Source organism: Zonotrichia albicollis, chromosome 26 (genome assembly GCF_047830755.1).
Source record: "Zonotrichia albicollis isolate bZonAlb1 chromosome 26, bZonAlb1.hap1, whole genome shotgun sequence".
NCBI classification, from domain to species: Eukaryota; Metazoa; Chordata; class Aves; order Passeriformes; family Passerellidae; genus Zonotrichia; species Zonotrichia albicollis.
The window spans coordinates 9002077-9022296 of NC_133844.1; the positions used below are offsets into that span (position 1 = coordinate 9002077).

At 50.8% G+C, this 20220-nt stretch overlaps 2 protein-coding genes across 10 annotated transcripts in view; one reads left to right on the forward strand and one right to left on the reverse strand.

The window, feature by feature from the left end:
• Positions 1-405: 405 nt before the first annotated feature.
• On the forward strand, positions 406-14923 carry GMCL1 (germ cell-less 1, spermatogenesis associated). Of its 2 annotated transcripts, none has more exons than XM_074558955.1 (14): positions 406-721; positions 1198-1321; positions 2679-2775; positions 3660-3757; positions 4232-4344; positions 4810-4875; positions 5049-5133; positions 5305-5395; positions 5599-5739; positions 7887-7956; positions 11046-11121; positions 12294-12439; positions 12561-12648; positions 13656-14923. In XM_074558955.1, exons 1-14 carry the CDS (start codon positions 546-548, stop codon positions 13782-13784), a joined length of 1500 nt encoding a protein of 499 aa, XP_074415056.1. In that variant the 5' UTR covers positions 406-545; the 3' UTR covers positions 13785-14923. The 2 variants fall into 2 exon arrangements, with proteins under 2 accessions (XP_074415056.1, XP_074415057.1); XM_074558956.1 differs by lacking the exon at positions 406-721 and adding an exon at positions 2058-2202.
• LOC102075049 (hexokinase-2) overlaps positions 14274-20220 on the reverse strand; it is a 35268-nt gene continuing 29321 nt past the window's right edge. For 5 of the 8 annotated variants that reach the window (XM_074558925.1, XM_074558924.1, XM_074558928.1 and 2 more), the window contains one exon: positions 14274-19627. In XM_074558925.1, coding sequence (XP_074415026.1) covers positions 19483-19627 — 145 coding nt within the window. In that variant the 3' untranslated portion in view covers positions 14274-19482. The remainder of the gene's footprint in view (positions 19628-20220) is intronic. The other 3 variants (XR_012583774.1, XR_012583773.1, XR_012583772.1) reach the window with 3 other exon arrangements.

Genomic DNA, 20220 nt, shown 5'->3' on the forward strand with positions numbered 1-20220 from the left:
TTATTCTCAAATATATAGATACTACATATACTATAAAATATATAATATAATAAATTCTATATATATTGCATATTATATATTATATATTATATATTATATATTATATATTATATATTATATATTATATATTATATATTATATATGTAAACACATATAAGAAATATATATATTTCCTAATATATTTCTTAAATATATATGTATTTATATTTCTTAATCATTACCTATATATCGATAGATATATATTTAGGTTATGTATATAAAAATAAATAAATAAATAAATAAATAAATAAATAAATAAATAAATTTTTAAGAATAACAAATAAATAAATAAAATTAAAAATAAATGAGTAAGTAAATAAATAAATCACTAGGGGCGGTCTCGCTCGCACGGCAGGCGGCGCAGGAACAGCGCCCGCCCGCGCAGGCGCGGAGCTGCGGGCCCGCGGAGCTGCGGGGCCGCGGCCGCCGCTCCGGCCGGGGCTGCTGAGGCGCCGCCGCCGCTCCGGCCCCGCTGCGCCGCGGCCCCATGAGGCGGCGGAGCGGCCATGGGCTCGCTGGGCAGCCGCGTGCTGCGGCGGAAGGCCGGGCTGCCGCGGGGCGAGGCGGCGGCCGCGGGCAAGGGCGGCAAGAGGAAGCGCGGCGGCGCCGAGGGAACCGGCGACAGCGACAGCGACGGCGAGGCCGAGCGGGAGGAGCGGCTGCTGCACCTCCGGGGCCGCAGGTCTGAGGGGCTCCGGGGGGGATGCGGGGCCGGGCTGAGCGGCTGGGGGCACCCAGGCCGGGGCCGGGCTGAGGGCATGCAGGGCCGGGCTAGGAGGATGCAGGGCCGGGCCAGGAGGATGCAGGGCCGGGCCAGGAGGATGCAGGGCCGGGCCGAGGGGATGCGGGGTCGGCCCGGAGGATGCAGGGCCGGCCCAGGAGGATGCAGGGCCGGCCCGGGGGTGCCGCTCCCAGGGAACACCGCAGGCACCGGCTCGGCCTCCCCTCAGAGCCCGCCGGGGAGAGGTACCGGGGTGGGTGAGGCCTCAAGGGGCTCCCCGGGTCGGGGAAGGCCCCGGCGGGCTCGGGGAACGCGGCAGCCGCGCCGGGCCGGGCAGCGCCAGCCCCGGAGCGCGTGGGAGCGGCTGTTGCCGCTGTAACGGGACAGTCTCGAGGGTGTGTCTCACTGTCCGCGGTCTGCTGTTTTGTTTTTGCTAGGAAAAAGTTGAAAAGCACGTCGAAGTATATATATCAGACTCTGTTTTTGAATGGGGAGAACAGTGATATCAAAATTTGTGCTCTGGGAGAGGAGTGGAACTTGCACAAGATTTATTTGTGTCAGGTAAGTGGCTCCTTTCTAGCTCCAAGTGGGAACTGTGTTTTTAATAAAAGGGTGTCTGAGAACTCTGAAGTATGACTGATGATCCTTCTTATTTTTATCCACTTTACATTTAGGAGTTTAACTCTTTTTGTAGATGTTAACAGTTAACCAGCTCCTGTTAGCAACAGGAGTTCCTTTTGGGAGGCAGAGCTGTAGGTTCATATTTCAAAAAATTTTTGCTTCTCATACCGCTTAATTATGTTGTTTAATTTTTTTTATTCCTAATCTTGGTGCGTTGTCCCTAGTGCATGGCCCAGAAAGGACGCTGCTTCCACACACATTTCCTGTTGGGCTGGTGTTGAGGTGGAGTCCTTTGTGTCTGTGTTGTGGGAGCTCAGAGGTGCTGGTGGCTTCGCTGTCTGTGCTGTGCCCTCAAACACCAAATTCCCTTGTGCCCGTGTCTTTCAGGGGTTGGTGTGAAGCCCTCAGGTGCTGGACCTGGACAGGAGCTGCAGTGGCAGCCAGAGCAGGGCTGTGACACTGTGGCACAGGGAGGTGCTCCACACCTGGCTGCACTTTCTCTGCTGCCAAAGTGACAGGAAAAGCCAATTCTGAGGTTTTTTTGGTGGCTGTTGCTGTGTCAGTGCCCGACTTGTAGAGCAGCTTCAGCAAATGCTTGTGTGGTCCCAGCAAGGGGATTGGATTGGTCAGGGAATGCGGTGCTGTACAAATAGACTTTATTTTTTTGATCTCTCAGGTAAACTTCATTGATAGCATCTCATAATGGGCACATCTGCTGCTGGGAAGGAAAATCAGGAACCCTAGTAGAGCATTATCTTTCCCTTCCTTTGGATGGAAACCTCAAATTCTAGTTTTATGTGCTTTTCACTTAATAATAAAAGGTATATTGCCGTAAATGGTGTGTGTGTCTGTGTCCTTGGTATGAGGCTGCAGCCTTGTACAGTAATTTGTATGTCTTGCATGCCTTTTTTTTTTTCCACCCCTAACTGGCATTCCCTAATGCCTGCAGGATTTGTTGTTTGCCAGTAACCTTAAGGACTTCGTTTTTGGACTAATTCTGTCCCCACTGGTGATGTGGCTTGTGGGAAAAAGAGCTTGTGTAGCTTTTCTGGCCTTTTCAAACTCCCTCCTTACTCTGGTTGCACACACGTAGCCCAAACTTTCCTGTAGGCATTTTGAGTGTCAGAAAGAGCAGCTACAGTCAGCCCCTCGAGTCTGTCACAATGTTTTAGCTTGTGAAAGCTCCCTTCATCTATTTTGTTCTGCATAAAGGGAAATATTAACCGGGTTGGCGCTGCTTTTGGCAGTTTGGATGAAATCTCTTAGTTGAGTTCTTTTTCTCTCTTCCTTCATACAGTCAGGCTACTTTTCCAGTATGTTCAGTGGCTCTTGGAAAGAATCCAGCATGAATGTCATAGAGCTGGAGATTCCTGATCAAAATATTGATGTCGAAGGTAAGTGGGAGCCTTTTATTTTAACAGAACCCTGGAGGGAGAGCTTAAGTTAACCCTGGTGATGTTCAGAGAAGGCTCTTGAGGTTCAGCTTCTCTTTGTGCAGTTTTTCAGCTCTCAGGGGTGCTTGAGAGTTTGTTTAAATCCTGGCAGCTCAGTAATGTGATGGTGTTCACAGGGGTCTGAGGAGATGAGGATCTGACTCTGTGTTTCAGAAGGCTGATTTATTATTTCATGATATATATTACATTAAAACTATACTAAAATAATAGAAGGAAGGGTTTCATCAGAAGGCTGGCTAAGAATAGAATAGGAAAGAATGATAACAAAGGCTTGTGGCTCAGCTCTCTCTCCGAGCCAGCTGACTGTGATTGGCCATTAATTATAAACAACTCTGTGAGACCAATCACAGATGCACCTGTTGCATTCCACAGCAGCAGATAACCATTGTTCACATTTTGAGGCCTCTCAGCTTCTCAGGAGGAACAACCCTAAGGAAAGGATTTTCCATAAAAGATGTGTGTGCCAGTTACCCCGTGTTGTGTTTTCAGTCTGGTCAGCTGCTCTAAAGAACCAGCGCTGAGACACAGAGAAGGTGTGCGGCGAGGGGTTTGGTGGTGTTGAGGGACTTTAGGGTTGTGTTTAGTTCAGCGAGGGGTTTGGTTGTGTTGAGGGACTTTAGGGTTGTGTTTAGGTTGTGTTTAGTGCAGCGAGGGGTTTGGTGGTGTTGAGGGACTTTGGGGTCGTGTTTAGGTTGTGTTTAGTGCAGTGAGAGGTTTGGTTGTGTTGAGGGACTTTGGGGTCGTGTTTAGGTTGTGTTTAGTGCAGCGAGGGGTTTGGTTTAGGTTGTGTTCAGTGCCTCCCTGTGACTGTGTTCCCTCTGCAGCCCTGCAGGTGGCCTTTGGCTCGCTCTACAGGGACGATGTGCTGATCAACCCCAGCCGCGTGGTGGCGCTGCTGGCCGCAGCCTGCATGCTGCAGCTGGTGAGTCACAAACAATGCCATTCCTTCTGTCCTTACCCGAAAGGAACGCAGCAGTTCAGGGCATCCTCGCCCACGTGGCCGTTTGCACCCAGAGGAATGAATCAGCTTTTCAGGCTAACTGGGGAAAAAGCCAAACACAAAGCAGTGGGTTTATTGGAAAATGCTGTGACTAAGGTTGAGGTGTGAGATTAAGTGATTTGTGAGTGATATCTACAAGTAGATTAAATAGGTTTTGGAGCTCGCTTGCTCTACCCTGAGGGCACTCAGTACCCTTTTCTTTCAAGGGAAATGTTCTTTAGGAACGTCTGTGTTTCTGAGGAATGATGTTTAAATGGTTTGAACAGCACAGCACCAGTCACTGTGGGACTTGGGGGATGGCTCAGGCATGAAAATCTGTGTGAACAGCACAGAGCCTGACATTTCCTGTTGGGAAGTGAACACTCAGAATGTCTGTGTGCTTTTTCCTCCCTGCAGGATGGCTTAATCCAGCAATGTGGTGAAACAATGAAGGAAACCATCACTGCCCAAACTGTGTGTGGTTATTACAATTCTGCAGGGACATATGGACTGGACTCCGTGAAGAAAAAGTAAGAATTGCTGTCTCCAAACTGCTTTGGACATTGCTAATTAGCACTGGATTTACACACAGTAGCATAATGACCAGGTTAATTGTTTCAATATTTTTTTGGAATAGAATCTTAGAACATCAAAGTTGGAAGAGATCCATAAGATCATCCAGTCCAACCACCCACCCAGCACTTCCACTGAAACCACTAAACCACATAATCCAGAGCCAGACTCACACCTCCAGGGTGGAGGTGGGACTCTATTCCAATGCCTGACCACCCAAACAGGGAAAAAAACATCAAGTGCCCAATCTGAATCGATTGAATCTGTCCAGCTCCTTCTGCAGAACCCTTGTGCCCTCCTGCAGACCCACAATCCCACCCAGCTCAGTGTTGTCTGCAAATTTGCTGAGGGAGCAGCTGCTGCAGCAGTGTTGACACAGAGAAGGAACAAGCAGAGGTCCTAACTCCTTGCTTTCCTTGCAGGTGCCTTGAGTGGCTCTTGAACAATCTGATGACTCACCAGAGTGTTGGACTCTTCAAGGAGCTCAGGTACTGGGGCTGCACTTCCCTTAGTGGGGCTGCAGGGGTGGAGGACAGTCCCTGCCCAAGGCTGCAGCCCACTGCAGATCCTTTCTGGCCATTGCTGGTTGCTTGTTCCCTGCCTCCCCTTCTCCTTTTTCTCTTTTGTGTCTCACTGACCTGTTACAATTGATTTTTTCCAGCATAAACCTCATGAAGCAGCTGATCAGCTCCTCCAACCTGTTTGTGCTGCAGGTGGAGATGGATGTGTACACTGCTCTCAAAAAGGTGCTTGCCTGGGGCTCAGTGCAGTGAACCTTTGTGGGGTTGACTGGAAGTATTTAATGGAATAGCAGAACTTTTGTAGAAATGAGTGCACTGTGGAAATGTCTCTTATTAGCATGCAGATTTCTTACTGAAACGTCAGCCGACTCACTAGAATTTCTTTGTTTTGCCCAGTGGATGTTCCTTCAGCTCGTGCCTTCTTGGAATGGCTCTTTCAAGCAGGTGCTGACTGAAGCTGATGCCTGGTTTGCTGAGCGCAGGAGAGGTAGGAGCTGCCAGCCCTTGGCTCGGGCTTTGAACACCAATAATTCTCCATTTTAATGCCAGAAGCCACTCAATAACCCTAATAAAATCAAAGCCGTTGAACGCCAATAATAACTTTCTCTAACCCATAAGTAAAACCTGCAGTATAAGCAGGGCGTGGGAAGGATTTGGGGGCCAAAGCACGGTGTGGGTGCTGTGTTGCAGAGTTTGGGGGCGACGTTGCCTTCCTGGAGTCGGCGCAGGGCAGCGCCTTCGTGCCCGTGTTCGCTCACCTGAGGCTGCAGTACATCATCAGTGACCTGGCCTCGGCCAGGATCGTGGAGAGGGACGCCCTGCTGCCCTCAGGTGAGGCAGGGAGGGAGGGCTGGCACGGCTGGGCCTCCCCTCCACTCCTGCCTTGGGTTCCTTCAGCCCAGGGCAGACACGGAGGGGCTGGGCCTGTGCCAGCAGGGACAGAGCTGGGGAGGGGGCTGGAGCTGGTGGGTGGCACTGTGGGGACAGGGAGAGGGGACACAGGGTGGTACTGCAGTGACAGGGAGAGGGGACACAGGGTGGCACTGTGGTGACAGGGAAAAGGACACAGGCAGCTGGGTGGCACTGTGGTGACAGGGAGAGGGGACACAGGGTGGTACTGCAGTGACAGGGAGAGGGGACACAGGGTGACACTGTGGTGACAGGGAAAAGGGACATAGGCAGCTGGGTGGCACTGTGGTGACAGAGAGAGGGGATACAGGGTGACACTGTGGTGACAGAGAAGGGACACAGGCAGCTGGGTGGCACTGTGGTGACAGGGAAAAGGGACACAGGCAGCTGGGTGGCACTGTGGTGCAGGAAAGGGGACACAGGGCTGTGATGTAAGGAAAGGGGACACAGGGTGGCACTGTGGTGACACAGAGAGGGGGCACAGGGCTGTGATGTAAGGAAAGGGGGCACAGGGCACGGGCTGCCTGCAGGAGGATCTCTGTGCTGGGAAGTGCTGTCTCAGTTTGGTGCTTGCCTGCCCCTGTAATCTGTCCATGCCAGGGTGCAGCTGTGTTGAGATCAGAACTTTGGCTCTCCTTTAAGAGGAGGCTGAGATAACTCCTGGGCTGTACTTTGGAGCAGCCTGCCAGCATTCACTGTGTGAGGGGATGCTTTGTGCCTGAGAGGCTGCAGGCAGGGCCTGTGCTGGGTAGTTTGTGCTCTGCTGGAAGGTTATTCCACATGAAATCGTTCTCAAGGAGGTAGAGAAGCAAATGACACTGAGTAGTTGAAAGTAGTACTGTGTTTATTTATTTATTTTTATACTCTGGTGTGTGGGTCCTGGAGGGGAGAACTGAAATTCTGTGTTAGGGGTTCACAGCAGTGTGATGTTTGTGCAGAAAAGGTGCAAGAGGCAGGAATACATAATGTGTCTGTGTGAGCAGTGTTTGTTGTTCTATTGGTGGCTTGTGAACATTTCCTCAGCTGTGCTTTCCCTCTTCATAAATCAGCAGATGAAATGCGAGGTAGGAAATAGATACCTGCAATGCACAAACACAGAAGATGCTCTCCCTCCTGATATTTCTTCCTTCCCTTGTAGCACATCCATTCTCTGCTCCTTGCCTGTGTAGGTTTCCTTAATTCATTTTTATTTTCAGTTGTACTTTGGTTGATGCCCAGTTTGCTCCTATCACAGTCTGTACTTTCACTCTAGAGTCAGTGGGACAAAGGCTGGTTTGAAGTTTCCATCCATGATCTGGCCTCTCCTCCCTTCTGTCCCATTCAGCAGCTTCCTGGGTTGGTTGGGTCACGTTGGCTCTCCCTGTTCTCTCACCCAGCCCATTTCCCAGAGGTGGCTCTCATTTCTGACCTTGCCCCTTGCCCCATTTGTTATCTTGACTAAGAACTTCTTACACCCTGTGATGCTGGGATCCCTTTTGTGTAACCGCCTGGCAAACCACTGAGTTTTGTTCTGTTTTATCTCTTGGTTGCAACATTAAATTAACACAGCCAGTAAAATCTTTGTGTGTTCTCCAAGGAAGACATGATTTATGTTTATTCTTAGCAGGGTACAACTTGTGTTTGTTTTACCATATTTGTGTTAAGTCCCTGTTTTCTTTATCCCTTGATTGTGTTTTCTTCTTCTTTAGCTTGCGTAGAGTTCCCCTGGGGGTTCAGAGCACAGCACTTCTCCCCAGAGCTTGCTGGCAAGCTCCTTGGCTGAGCAGGGCGGTGTGTGCTGAGAAAAGGTGGAGTTGCATCACTTGTGGCAGCAGTGGGTGTTGGAGAGATGAGCACAGTGTGGAGTGGCTGCTGCTGGCTGTGCATGTTTATCCTTTCCCTGTGCTGGGGCTGGAGAGCACAGGGAGTTACAGGGGGTGGGGTGCACACACTTGTCCTGTTCATAAGTGTAACTTCATTATTTCTATCTAATTGTATTTCTCTATTTCTAATGTACATGACCATCCCCATTCCCAGCTCCAAAGACAACACCAAGCCTTTTTCTTTTTTTTTTTTTTTTTTAATTTTAGAATGGCTGTCCTCTGTTTACAAACAGCAGTGGTTTGCCATGCTCAGAGCAGAACAAGACAATGATATTGGGTAGGTATATTACAGGCTTTATTTCTCTCTTAAATTAGAAACCTTCCTCTCATAGAAATTCTGACACAAATTATTTGGAGTTTACATTAAAAGGAGGGGGAAGCATTCTTCAGTGCTTTTGAACTGTTGATCTCTGTGGAGCTCTCAGTTCCCCTGGGCTGGCTGGTCCCTCAAGCAGCAGAGCTCTGGAACACTGATCTGATGGGACCAGAGGGAAATGCTGGGTGGGGGACACGAGTTCTGTGCTTTCCTTCATGTGGGTTAATGCTTCTCACTGGCACTTCACCTGGGAATCTGTGCTGAGGCTGTGAGAGGGGATTTCTGAGCCTTCCCTTTTAAGGGTGTTTTGGCCATCAGACTGTTCCTCTTCCTTCTGCTTGCTCTTGGCCGTGCTGCAGTGAGCCAGGTCCTGGATTTAACACCAAAACTATGGCAAAATGTAGCTGGGGGAGTTGGTGCTGCCTTTGTCTGCTCTGCTGGCTCCTGGAGTGCTTTGAGGAGAAAAATGCCAAGTCAGGGAGCTGCAGAATGCCTGTTACCTCCCCAAACGCTGCAGGCTGACTTGCTGCTTTGTCCTGTCACCCAGCAGGTGACACTGTGGGCAGGGACGTGTTGGGCTGTAACAGGAGCTCCAAAAAGCCCCAAAGTCTGGTCTGAACAACAGCCAGGATCTTTAGAAAGCTGTTCTCTGAGGCAGCAGTGCTTAGGGAGGTGGTGGAGGCAAGGTGCATTATTGTGGCTCTCACATCCAGCTCCTGCAGGTGAATTTGGGGTGGCTGTGCCCTGGTTGTGGTGCTGCTCTCGTGGGAAGGGTTTGCAGTGCTGCTGTGCCTGTGTCTGAGCAGTGTCACCTCGTGGCTCGTGGGGAAGCAGGGTTCACAGGGAAGTGAGTCAGCAGATGCAGTGTTTGCTAATTTTGGTGTGTTTTGGTAGTTGAGTGCAGTGGGAGCATTGGAAGTGCCAGCCACTGGATGCATGCACATGCTTCTGGGAAAGGGAGTTCCCACAGAGTGAGGACGATGGGGGTCATCCAGCTTGGAAAACAGCAGTTTCAAAATTCAGCTACAGCTGAGGATTTCAATGGCTTTTGGAATGGGCAGAGTACTTCTCCACATTTTTCTTGCTTGTTTAGTCTTCTCTTTTGTAGTATGGGTTGCTTATTTCTTTTAAGGCAGTGAAAAGCAAAGGTCTCAGCCTCAGAAGGGCAGACATGCAGCTGTTCCTTTGTGTTAGTGCAAATGTTTTGGCCATTTGACCAACGTGTAGCTGCAGGAAAAGAATTCAGGTTTTATAAGCCCATGGTTTATCCAGCTCTGCTGCTCTTCCTCTCACACCTCCTGCCCGTGTCAGCATCAAACACACGTTTTCCCTCAGGGGTAAGGAGGCAGACTTAGGAATCAGAGCAGGACGTGACTCTGACTCCTCTGAGCTGAAGTAAGGCTCTATTTCCATATCCCACCTGGTGCAGGCCATAATTGCACCTGCTTCTTGCAGCATGGAAATGGCCCTGCCTGGAAACTGTGATGTGGCTTTAGGGAGAGGAGAAGAAAGTGTTTCCTTTCTGCTTTGAGTTTGCATTTAAAAGGATTAAACATCTTATTCACTCTTCAGAATTGGAGAATTTTTTAGTGTTAGCAGTTAGTTTGTGGCTTTGAACTGTAGCTGCTCAGGGTTTACTTGTGTTAAAGTGGATCGCTTTTTTTTTAAATCAAACATGTGTTTTGTGGCAGAAGCCAGACAGATCTTTCAAGTCTGGGGCTGGAATCAGTTCTGCTGTTAGCAGTGTCTTTGGCAGCGTGTGAGAGGGAGGCAGAATGGCTCCACTGTTCCTGTGTGGCAGCTGGTGGAAGTGGTTCAAGCTGGAGTTCTGCATTGTCTGAGGCTGCTCGAGGGATGGAGAGGGGAATGTTAATGTCAGTCTGAGCATTACGGACTAATGTTTGTGAAATTTGTCACTAATTAAACAGAAATAAATCCTTTATCACCATTAGTGCATTTAGGTCAGCCACAGAACCAGTTCAGCTGGAAGATGTGGAAAAGCACACGGGAGGTTCCTGGGTGAATTTGTTGAAGTGTGATGAGTTGTATGCATAACCTGTTCTTTGAGCACTTCACCTCCCAGGATTGGGTTTTACAGACACGAGAAGAGAGCTTACAAAAGATTTATCTGTGAGTTGCTGTGGAGTGAGAGCAGCAGGAGGAGAGCAGAGGCTGCATCTCTTGTGCCTTGAAGGGCACTGCTGGGTCCTGTGGGTTTGCACTGTGGGGATTGATGTCACTGGGATTAGTAAAGTTCACTGCCAGCCCTCAGCCTGCTGTGACTTGGACATTTCCTGGCAGTGGGTGTTGGGTTAATGCTGTCATGGTGAGAGAAGCAGAGTGAGTAACACCACTGTGGAAAATCAGGGCTGATCTCACTCGCGCTGGCTCTGCAAGGCTGTTCTGCGTGCTGGACATGGGCAGTGTTGGGTGAGAGGAGCTGATCCTGCTGTGGGATGACACAGCCCAGGGCTCTGCATCTCAGGAGCTCTCATTTCTTGACACTGAGGGGAAGTGGGGTTTTTTATGAGCACTGAGGGGAAGTGTTTTTTTTTTTAGTCAAGTTGCATAACCAGCCCCTTGAGAAACCTCTCCCAGTGTCTCGTGGCTGCTGCTTCATAGCACTGCTGTGGTGCAGAGCCCTGCAGCTGTGCCCCAGCACTTGTCTCTGGTTGTGTCTGAGAAGTCAGCCTGCTGTGTTTAAAAAACACTTGGGTTTTTACAGGGCTGGGAGAATGCATTGCATTGCAAGGGCTATTGTTTTATCTGGAAAAGTTCTTTTGTAGAAGTCCTGCCCTAACTGAGGTGTCACAGCCTGGTTTATATTGCAGTTTTGTAGTTTGTGGGACAGTTTGGGATGGAAGAGGCTCTGGGAGCTCATCCAGTCATGCCTCTGCTCAAAGGGTCAGTTGTGAGTCCCTTCCAGCTCAGGGTGTTCCATCATTGTGTGGTCAGACAAGCTTACCCCAGTCTGTTCATCTTCCCCACATTAAGGTATCACACAAAGCTGTTGAAGTGTCCTTAAAGATGCTGGTTTGGGTTTTTTTCAGGCCTCAAGAAATCAATAAGGAGGAACTGGAGGGAAACAGCATGAGGTGTGGCCGCAAGCTGGCCAAGGATGGTGATGTAAGTGTGGCACGTGGCAAGCTGCAGGGCTGGCATGGCTGAGACAAGTCAGGCATTTCCAAATCATCTGAGTCCTCGTTGGCAAACTGTATCAAAAGGTGTCATGGAGAAAGACACCATTCTTTTCTCCCCAGAGAGATGGAAGCCCTGTCTCTGCAAGGAGCAAGGAACTGGAGTTTCATTGTGCTCTTGTGCTGCAAGGCTGGGAAAGCTGTTAGTGCAGGCAGTTAAACAGAGTTCTGATCACTTATCAGCTGGAGAAGGAAGTTCTGTAGATAAAATGTGTAACATTCAGAGCCAGGGCCCCTCGGTGTCTTTAGGTAACAGGTCTTGTGAAATGAGCTGAGAACATTCATTTTTCCCATTGAGGTCACATAACCCAAGGGTGCTCCGGGCATGGCTGGGGCTCACAGATCAGCCCCATTACCCAGTGCTGGTATGCGATACCCACTGCTGTGACGTGTGTCCTGCCTCTCTGCGAGGCAGCTGACCCTCAGCTGCTGTCACGCAGTCCCCTGCAGTGTCCAGTTGTCCCCACCGAGTTGTGTGTCCCAGGCAGGTGTGGCAGGGATCCCTGAGCCCCCCAGAGTGACTGCTGGGAGCTGGGGTGGCCCTGCTGCTGCTGCGGCACAGCGCATCCTCAGGCTGTGTGTCCCCTGTGTGTCCCCTGTGTGTGTGTGTGTGTGTGTCCCCTGTGTGTCCCCTGTGTGTGTGTCCCCTGTGTGTGTGTGTGTCCCCTCTGTGTGTCCCCCCTGTGTGTCCCCTGTGTGTGTGTGTGTGTCCCCTCTGTGTGTGTGTGTCCCCTCTGTGTGTCCCCCCTGTGTGTCCCCTGTGTGTGTGTGTGTGTCCCCTGTGTGTGTGTGTGTGTCCCCTGTGTGTGTGTCCCCTGTGTGTGTGTGTGTCCCCTGTGTGTGTGTGTGTCCCCCCTGTGTGTGTGTGTGTGTGTGTGTGTGTGTCCCCTGTGTGTGTGTCCCCTGTGTGTGTGTGTGTCCCCTGTGTGTGTGTGTGTCCCCCCTGTGTGTGTGTGTGTGTGTGTGTGTGTGTCCCCTGTGTGTGTGTCCCCTGTGTGTCCCCTGTGTGTGTGTGTCCCCTGTGTGTGTGTGTCCCCTGTGTGTGTCCCCCCTGTGTGTCCCCCCTGTGTGTCCCCTCTCTGTGTCCCCTCTGTCCTGCAGTACTGCTGGCGCTGGACTGGCTTTAACTTCGGCCTGGACCTGCTGGTGACCTACACCAACCGCTACATCATCTTCAAGCGCAACACGCTGAACCAGCCGTGCAGCGGCTCCGTCAGCCTGCAGCCGCGCCGCAGCATCGCCTTCAGGTGCAGCCCTGCCTGCAGCCAGCCCTGCTGGCTCTGTCACAGCACGCTCCCCCCCCTCTCCTCCTCAGGGGTACCCCAAATGGGGGAGGCTGAGGCGCTGTCCCCCCTGTGCTGCCCCCAGGTTGCGCCTGGCCTCGTTCGACTGCAGCGGGAAGATGATCTGCAGCAGGACCACGGGCTATCAGATCCTCACCCTGGAGAAGGACCAGGTGTGTCTGTGGGCCGGGGTGCTGCAGCTCAAGGCATGAAAAAAATGCTCACAAGTCACTGGTGCTTTTGAAGGGGAGTTGCTGCTCCTGTTGGCGTGGCTGATGTGGAATCTCAGGCATTCCTGTTAGAGGCAGTGGGTAATTAAGCTAATTTGTGAAGTGGATCTAGAGTAGGGTAGTGTGAGTGTGGATAATATGAAATTAGTTCCCATATTAGTGAAATGAGTGCCTGTGGTGCTGCTGTCTGCTGCTCTTCAGCACTGCTGGCATCACCCTCTGCATAATCTGGCCATCAGACTGCTCATTTAGAGGCAAATCCAGAATGTGAAGACTCTCATAAACTGAGGAGTTAAAAGAATGTCTGCATGTTGTTTAAGGGTTGGATTTATTACTCTGTTAAATGAATTGAAGAAAACTGCACTCCTCTCTGGGGCTTTCTTAGAGCAAGTGCCCTTTTCCACCCATTGCTGACAGCGGGATTTAGTGGGGCCTGTGTGGGACTTGCTAATCAAGTTTCTCAAATCTCAGCCAGCAGTGATACAAGGGTGGTGAGAACACAGAAAACCTTTCCTTGTCAGTGCCATCCTCACTGGAGGGTGAAGTTTCAGTTGTTTTGCATCCTCACAAGGTTGAAGTTTCGATTTTGCTTCCCCAAAACCAGTTCCTAGAGTGGAACCAAAAGAATTCCTACCCACAAACTGAAATTTGCTTTCTGTTGTGGAATGCCTGGCTGGTGAAATCTCCCAAGTCTGAGAACTGTCCCTTCCTCCCCAGCATGTTGGAGGGGAAATGTGCTCCCGCATTTCCTGTGGCTGTTCCCTGTGCTGCACAGGGTGGGCAGGCTGAGAATGTGCCAGTGTTATACACCCGAGGTGAAGGGGAGCTGTCTTTGCTTCACGTTCATATTCTGCTTTCAGTCTGTAGCCATTGGGTGTGCAGAGCGGGCGCTGTGTCAGTGTTGTGCTCTCTGGTCCCCTCACCACACAAACACCCCGTGTGTGCTGCAGGAGCAGATCGTGATGAATTTGGACAGCAGGCTCCTGACCTTCCCCCTGTACATCTGCTGCAACTTCCTGTACACGTCCCCGGAGAAGAGGGCGGGCAGCGAGGCGCAGCTGGATCACCTGGAGTGCTGAGCCCTGCCTGCCTGCAGGGCCTTACACTGTGGCACAGCCCTGGCCTTAGTGCTCTCCTATGCAGCTCTCACTTTAGGTAGGCCAAAACCAGTCATCTTTTCAATTTTTTATAATTTTATTTCTGTTCTGCATCGTCAGGCAGGAGCCATTCCGTGTTTGAGAAGTGTTGTCACACTCGGGCTTTTCTGGGTGAAAACTGAGCCAAATTGGAAATAGGGAATTTGTGTGGATTCACAACTTAGGCAATGACCTGTTGGACTCTGAGCACACATTGTAGGTTGTGTGGGTTTTGTTAGTGTGGGGTTTGGTTGTATTATTTGTTGGGTTTTTAAATAACTGATCTGTAAATACCAGATCCATTGTTTGCTTTTTTTCCTGGTCCTTTTCTCTTAGGGCCAAATAATCTCTGTAAATGTGGCATCTCAACTTTGGTTATTTAACTGCACAGCCTTTCCCACCTGGTGGGTTTAAACCTTTTTTGCAGCTCACACAAACACACATTTCATTCTTGGTCTTGCTCTAACACTGCAGCCAATAATTCTCTGTCTTTTAGCAGGTTAATTTACGAATAAGGATGTTCATAAATGAATTATTTTTTCCATGTACAGCAAGTACTCCAATGTCCTGACCATTACTTGAGTCCTGTCAGCAGCAGCTTTCAGCTGGAGTTGTGCTGAGTGCTGACTCTACTCACACAAACCAAATACCAGTTTTTAAACATTTCCTGTGGCTTGTTTTAGCTGTTACCTTGGGAATACATCCCATGTTAGCTCAGGAACTTGTGACTTTCCAGTGCCTTTTGAGTTGTATGTGTAACACCAACTTCACATCAGTTCAGCAAGGTCACAGGATCCAAAGGCAGAGCTGGGAACAAGGGATTCCTCTCCACTTGGTGTGATGGATGAGTCGTGTCATGGTACACTCTGTTCAGTCTTTGTTGGGTTTTGTGTTTGTCTCTTACAATTTTCAATTCTTACAGCAGGATTTTTTGATTCAAACTGGGAATTTTTGCCTCGTTAATGCCTATTTTTTTAATGTCAGAAAAATATAAAACCATTTGTACTTTATAACAAGGGTAAAAATATGCTGAGCAAGGTAGAAAAACATGGCAACGTGTCAATAAATGATTTCAAGTGGAATATTTGTCCATGTGTGTCCTTTCCTGCTGGGAGTAGCTTTTTGTGCTGGGTTCAGCACCTCAGTGTGATCTTGTGTTGTGTCACAGCTTTGGCAGCAGAGAGCAGAAGCATTTTCAGCTGTTCAGCTGCTGCAGCATCGGATTTATTTATAGAATTAACTGTATTTAGATCCTTAACCCTGGTTTTAATTAGAAGTACCCACTCCTTAAGGTTGATTCCATGGAAAGCAACAGGGGCAGCTGGTTAAGGGCAGAGGGAGCAGCTCCCTCAAAGCCAGGCGGGTTTTTTTGCAGCACATCAAAGCCTGAGCTGTGCAGGGTTTGCAGCCCTGCCAGGGCCTGGTCCTGCTGTGCCCTCTGGACCCAGTGGGACCCACCCAGTGCCCCCAGGATGTGGAGCAGGGAACCCATCTGGTGGGATGAGGAGCAGGGAATGTGGGATGTGGAGCAGGGAACCCATCTGGTGTTGATTTGCCAGGCACCAACCCCTTCCCTTGGCCCCTGGCTGTCCCTGTGCCCTCCTGGCCGTGGGCACTGCCAGTGCCAGGGGCAGCCCCGGGCCCCACACACACGACACTGAGCCCAGCAGTGGCTGGTGGTTGTTTTTCTCTGGTTTATTGTCTCTGAGGAGCAGCAGTGGTGGCCGAGGGGAGCTGAGCAGTACAACACCACACTCAGGTATGAAAAGTACAAAAATAAGGAAGCCTATATATAATATCGTTGCAGTCAATTGCTAAAATAAATATTGTAAACACAATAGAGAGAACAACATCAGGTGAATCTACAGCACTCGTTTCTGCCAGTAGCCACACAGTCTTTGGCTTTAGGACTCCCCTGCCCACATCCAGGTGCATTTTCTTTGCTTCAGGCCAGAAAGACGTTGGGCTGGTCAGGGATGTCAAAGGCAAAGAATTTCCTCTCTCCAATTCACTTTGAGAACCAGAATTGCCTCTTTTTGCCTTCAGTGCCCATTGTTGTGCCAGAGCAGGGACTGCTGTGCCCAAAGCAGGCACTTTCCTTGTCTGGAGGGGAATGGGGTGAGGGCTCCCCACGTTCCAGGTTCTTCTGTTGTCACCTTGCTCCTCGCAGCCCCTGCACGGTGCACTTGGCGCCGTTCTGCACCTCTCCCCTCTGTGCACTTGGACCTTTCACCCCCTTATCTCTGTGACAGCCAGATGGGTTTGGATTGCCTGATAAGGGAGGAGAGGAGGCAGCGAGTTATCTCGGGTCAAACTGCACCTGAGCTGCTGCCAGGCCAGGATCTGTGCCCCACTGATAGCACCGAGCTTTCCCTGCCAGCCCTGGGCGCCAGCTGCAAATTCTGCTTGCAGCTCTCGGCCATTTGCTGACTGTGTTTATAGAGATGTACATTTATGTTAAAAGCCCAATAAAATCCTGTCCAAAGTACCAAGGAGGGGAGAGTTGCCAGGCAGGGCAGGGCAGAGACTCTGCTCCCTGCTGCCTGCGTGGCCAGAGAACATTCCAGCACCCCAGGAAAGCAGAGAAAATGCACCCAGATGGGAACAGCCAAGCACAACAAAACCATCCTAAACCCACAAAGCAGCACTTGTTGCTGCAGGGAAGACAAACCAGGCTGAGCAGTCTGTCCGTCTGTCCCCACAGATAATCATTTGATCTTCCCTTCATATCAATAACTAGGATTTAATCTTCCCTTCTTCATTTTGAACACATTCACAGAACATCCCATGGCGACGGTTTTGGCGTGAGGTTCTGGGCTGGACATCCAACACCTGCAGGGCTGGGGATCACAGGGATCCTAAACCATCCAGGGATCCCAAACCATCCAGGGATCCTGAACCATCCAGGGATCCTAAACCCCTCCAGGGGCTCCCCAAACCCCTCCAGGGGCTCCCCAAACCCCTCCAGGGGCTCCCCAAACCCCTCCTGCAGCCCCAGGGAGGGTGGGCTGCACCCACAGCTGTTCCGTAATGATTTGAACTGGGAACATTGCAGACCCTGCTTATTCTGAGCCCAAGCAAAAGCTTCCCAGCATTAGGGGAGCCTTGGAGAGCCAGGGGATGTCCCTGTGACCAAGCCCAGCCAAAAATCCACCACCGGCACCCCACAAGGGTGATGTCCTCGCCCCTGAGAGCTGCAGCAGGTGAGGGGATTGTGGTGACCCTGCTCCCCAATTTCCCCCTGCTCAGATCCCCATCCTTCCCACTCTGCCCCCAAAACTACACAATTTCACTCACTAACAGATGAAAACACTATGGAGCTCAGCAGGGGCACAGCTGGCTAAGAGTAAAAACAGCCACTAATGCAACTCTGCACAGTGCAGCAGCTAAAATGATTTCTGTTTTGATTTTTCAGTAGGCAAAATGCTGGTTTTCTGAGGAAAAAAAAAAATCACACAAAACTGCTTGGTACCAGATTAGAGGATATCTGTATCATCCTTCAAAGATTTATTTGACAGCTTCTAAAACTTCCACTAAACTTGGTTTCTTACATCATTTCTATACACAGGTTTTATTTGTTATAATTGTCTTGAGGCTTATAAAAAAATAAGCATTTAAAATGCCCAAAAGAGTAATTTTCCTTTAAAATTGTGCTACTGAACTTGACCCCCAACACAGAAGAGAGACTTTTGGTAATGAGGTTACCCCAAGCAGTATAAAAATATACATAAAAATAGACAAAACTCTATCCTCCAATCTGAAGGGCTGTTTGTGGGGTTTATTAGTTATATATTTTTTTTTTTTTGTACATCACTGAAATTTCATTAACTTCTGCTAAATATTTACAGAAAACCCCCCACCCTCTGCCTGCCTCCTCTCACCGAGGCAGAACCTGCAGCTTTCAGCTCACCCAGAGTTTTCTGCTGGCAATCACGGATCCCTGCCCTGGGCCAGGGCACACGGGTGCTGCTGCTGCTGCAGGGCCCTGCGGGTGTCACCTCCCCAGGGACGTGACATTCCAGGGCACAAAACAAAACCTCTGCTAAGGTTAAAGCCAGCCTGAAGCCCACAGCATCCTGCACGCCCCGGCTTTCTGCTTTCCCTTTTGTCCTGCTGGTAAAGTCAGAATGCCCAAACCTCTTCTTGTACAACAGTTCCTCAGGTATTTGGGTCTCTTTCTCCAGTCTACCCCAAGAAAATTTTAAATTAAAAAAAAAAATAAAATTACATGACAGGATCAAAAAAAAAAAAAAAAGAAAATAATTACTCTGTACTCTTCTTCGACAACATGAAAAGGTGACGTTAAAACTAAGTGATACAACCCCCCCCCAAGACTATGTACATAAAAAGACATCAGATCTCTTAAAACATAAATATACAGTGTATAAATCAGGTGCCACCTAAAGGCTGCGGCCGCAGAACTATTTCACAGACACAAAGCAAACCAGACTCTCCACGCCGAGGGCAGACACGGGCTCGGGGCTGGCCAGGGGAGACCCTGACCCGCGGCTCCTGGGGCTGGGGGAACACGACCTACACACGCCACGTTCTGCACTACTCATGGCTGGGGAGAGGGCAGCAAACGGGATCAGACCCTGAGTCCCCCATTATTTCCAGGCACGTGCTCTGCTGGGGTGGCTGAGGGGCCCTGCTGGCCCCAGAACATTTCTGGGATCGCCCACCAAGGCTGAGGAGCCCCAGAACCTCTCTGGGACTGCTCACCAAGGCCGAGGGACCCCAGAACCTCTCTGGGATTGCCCACCAAGGCCGAGGGACCCCAGAACCTCTCTGGGATCGCCCACCAAGGCTGAGGAGCCCCAGAACCTCTCTGGGATCGCTCACCAAGGCTGAGGGACCCCAGAACCTCTCTGGGATTGCTCACCAAGGCCGAGGGACCCCAGAACCTCTCTGGGATCGCCCACCAAGGCTGAGCAGCCCCAGAACCTCTCTGGGATCGCTCACCAAGGCTGAAGGACCCCAGAACCTCTCTGGGATCGCTCACCAAGGCTGAGGGACCTCCAGCCTGGCCCCAGAACTTTCTGGGGTCGCTCACCAAGGGAGGTACGCGGTACCTCCAGTGCAGCCACAGCCACGCCCGTGGAACTCTGCACCCTGTGCTTTAAGAGTTACCATGACTTTCATGGAAATAATACAGCCTTGATCAGGGTAAAAGACTAGTGGAGGTCTTTAGCCCAATCTTAGAGGTTTGCTTCTACAGCACGGACAGCTACGGCTCCGACACACATAAATAGGTTCTGTTAAAGTGACAATGCAGTGTCTGAATCATCCGAGTGTTATCCCTACTGCTGCTAGGGGAGGGCCGGTGGTGGGAGGAGAGCTGGGGTGTGACGGAGGTGGGACAGCTCCAGCTCCACCTGGAAATGCAGGGAGAAGCCAAAAGGCGCTGTGAGCTTTACTCGACAGCAGGTTTTATGGCATGCAAGGAAACTCCTACGACAACACTTGGTACGGAGCCCACGGCGTCTCCATCGCGCCGCGGTGCCCCGAGAACGAGTAAAGCTACGAGTCTGCTTGGAGGGGAGGGGGTGTGCGAGTGTGTGCAGGGGGACGAGGGAGGGGCCGGGAGAGGAAACGCGTCCTGTTCTGCTGAAACCAAGCTCTGGGGCAAACCTGCTTCCCTCTACCGCTGGCCGGCCTCGCGGATGCGGCAGGCCACGGCCGTGATCAGCGCGGCGCCCTTGCCGCTGCCGTCCTCCGACTGCAGGAAGGTCACTTCACACTTGGGGGACAGCTCCTTCACTGTCTCCTGCAGCACCGTGGAGAAGCTGCGGGGCAAGGAGAGGGAGAGGCTCTGAGCTGAGCGGCCACGGGGTGAAGGTGTCAGTCCCAGCCCCTAATGCGGCCTCACAGGGCCTCGAGGAGAAACACAGACCCCAGGGGGGAGGGATGGGTGGGTGGGTAATGGATGGAGGGATGGATGGATGGATGGATGGTCATGGATGAAGCTTAGAAAGCCCAAGCCTCCACACTTCAGCCCGAGCCCATGGTTACAACATGACCATGCTGTGCCTTCACTCAGGCCTAAACCCAGCCCCTTCTCGAGGCCCACCAAGCCCTGGGAGCAATACTGAGCCTCAATAGCCCTGACCAGCCCCATGTGGGGGGAGTTTTCAGTGCCTCCCTTTGCCCATGGGCTCCTGAGCCCTATTTAAGCTCAGCTCAGTGCCTTAGATCCTGTCTGAGCTCCAGTGCCCAGCAGCACCAGCCAGCCAGCTCTGGCATGGGCCATGAACCTCCATTACCCATCCCCATGACTTGGAGCCCTGGCTGAAGCTGGTCACCACGTCTGGGTCAGGCCCAGTGGCACTGGAGGAGCCCCTGTCCTTGAGGGAGCAGCTGGCTCCTGTTAGGCCTCAAG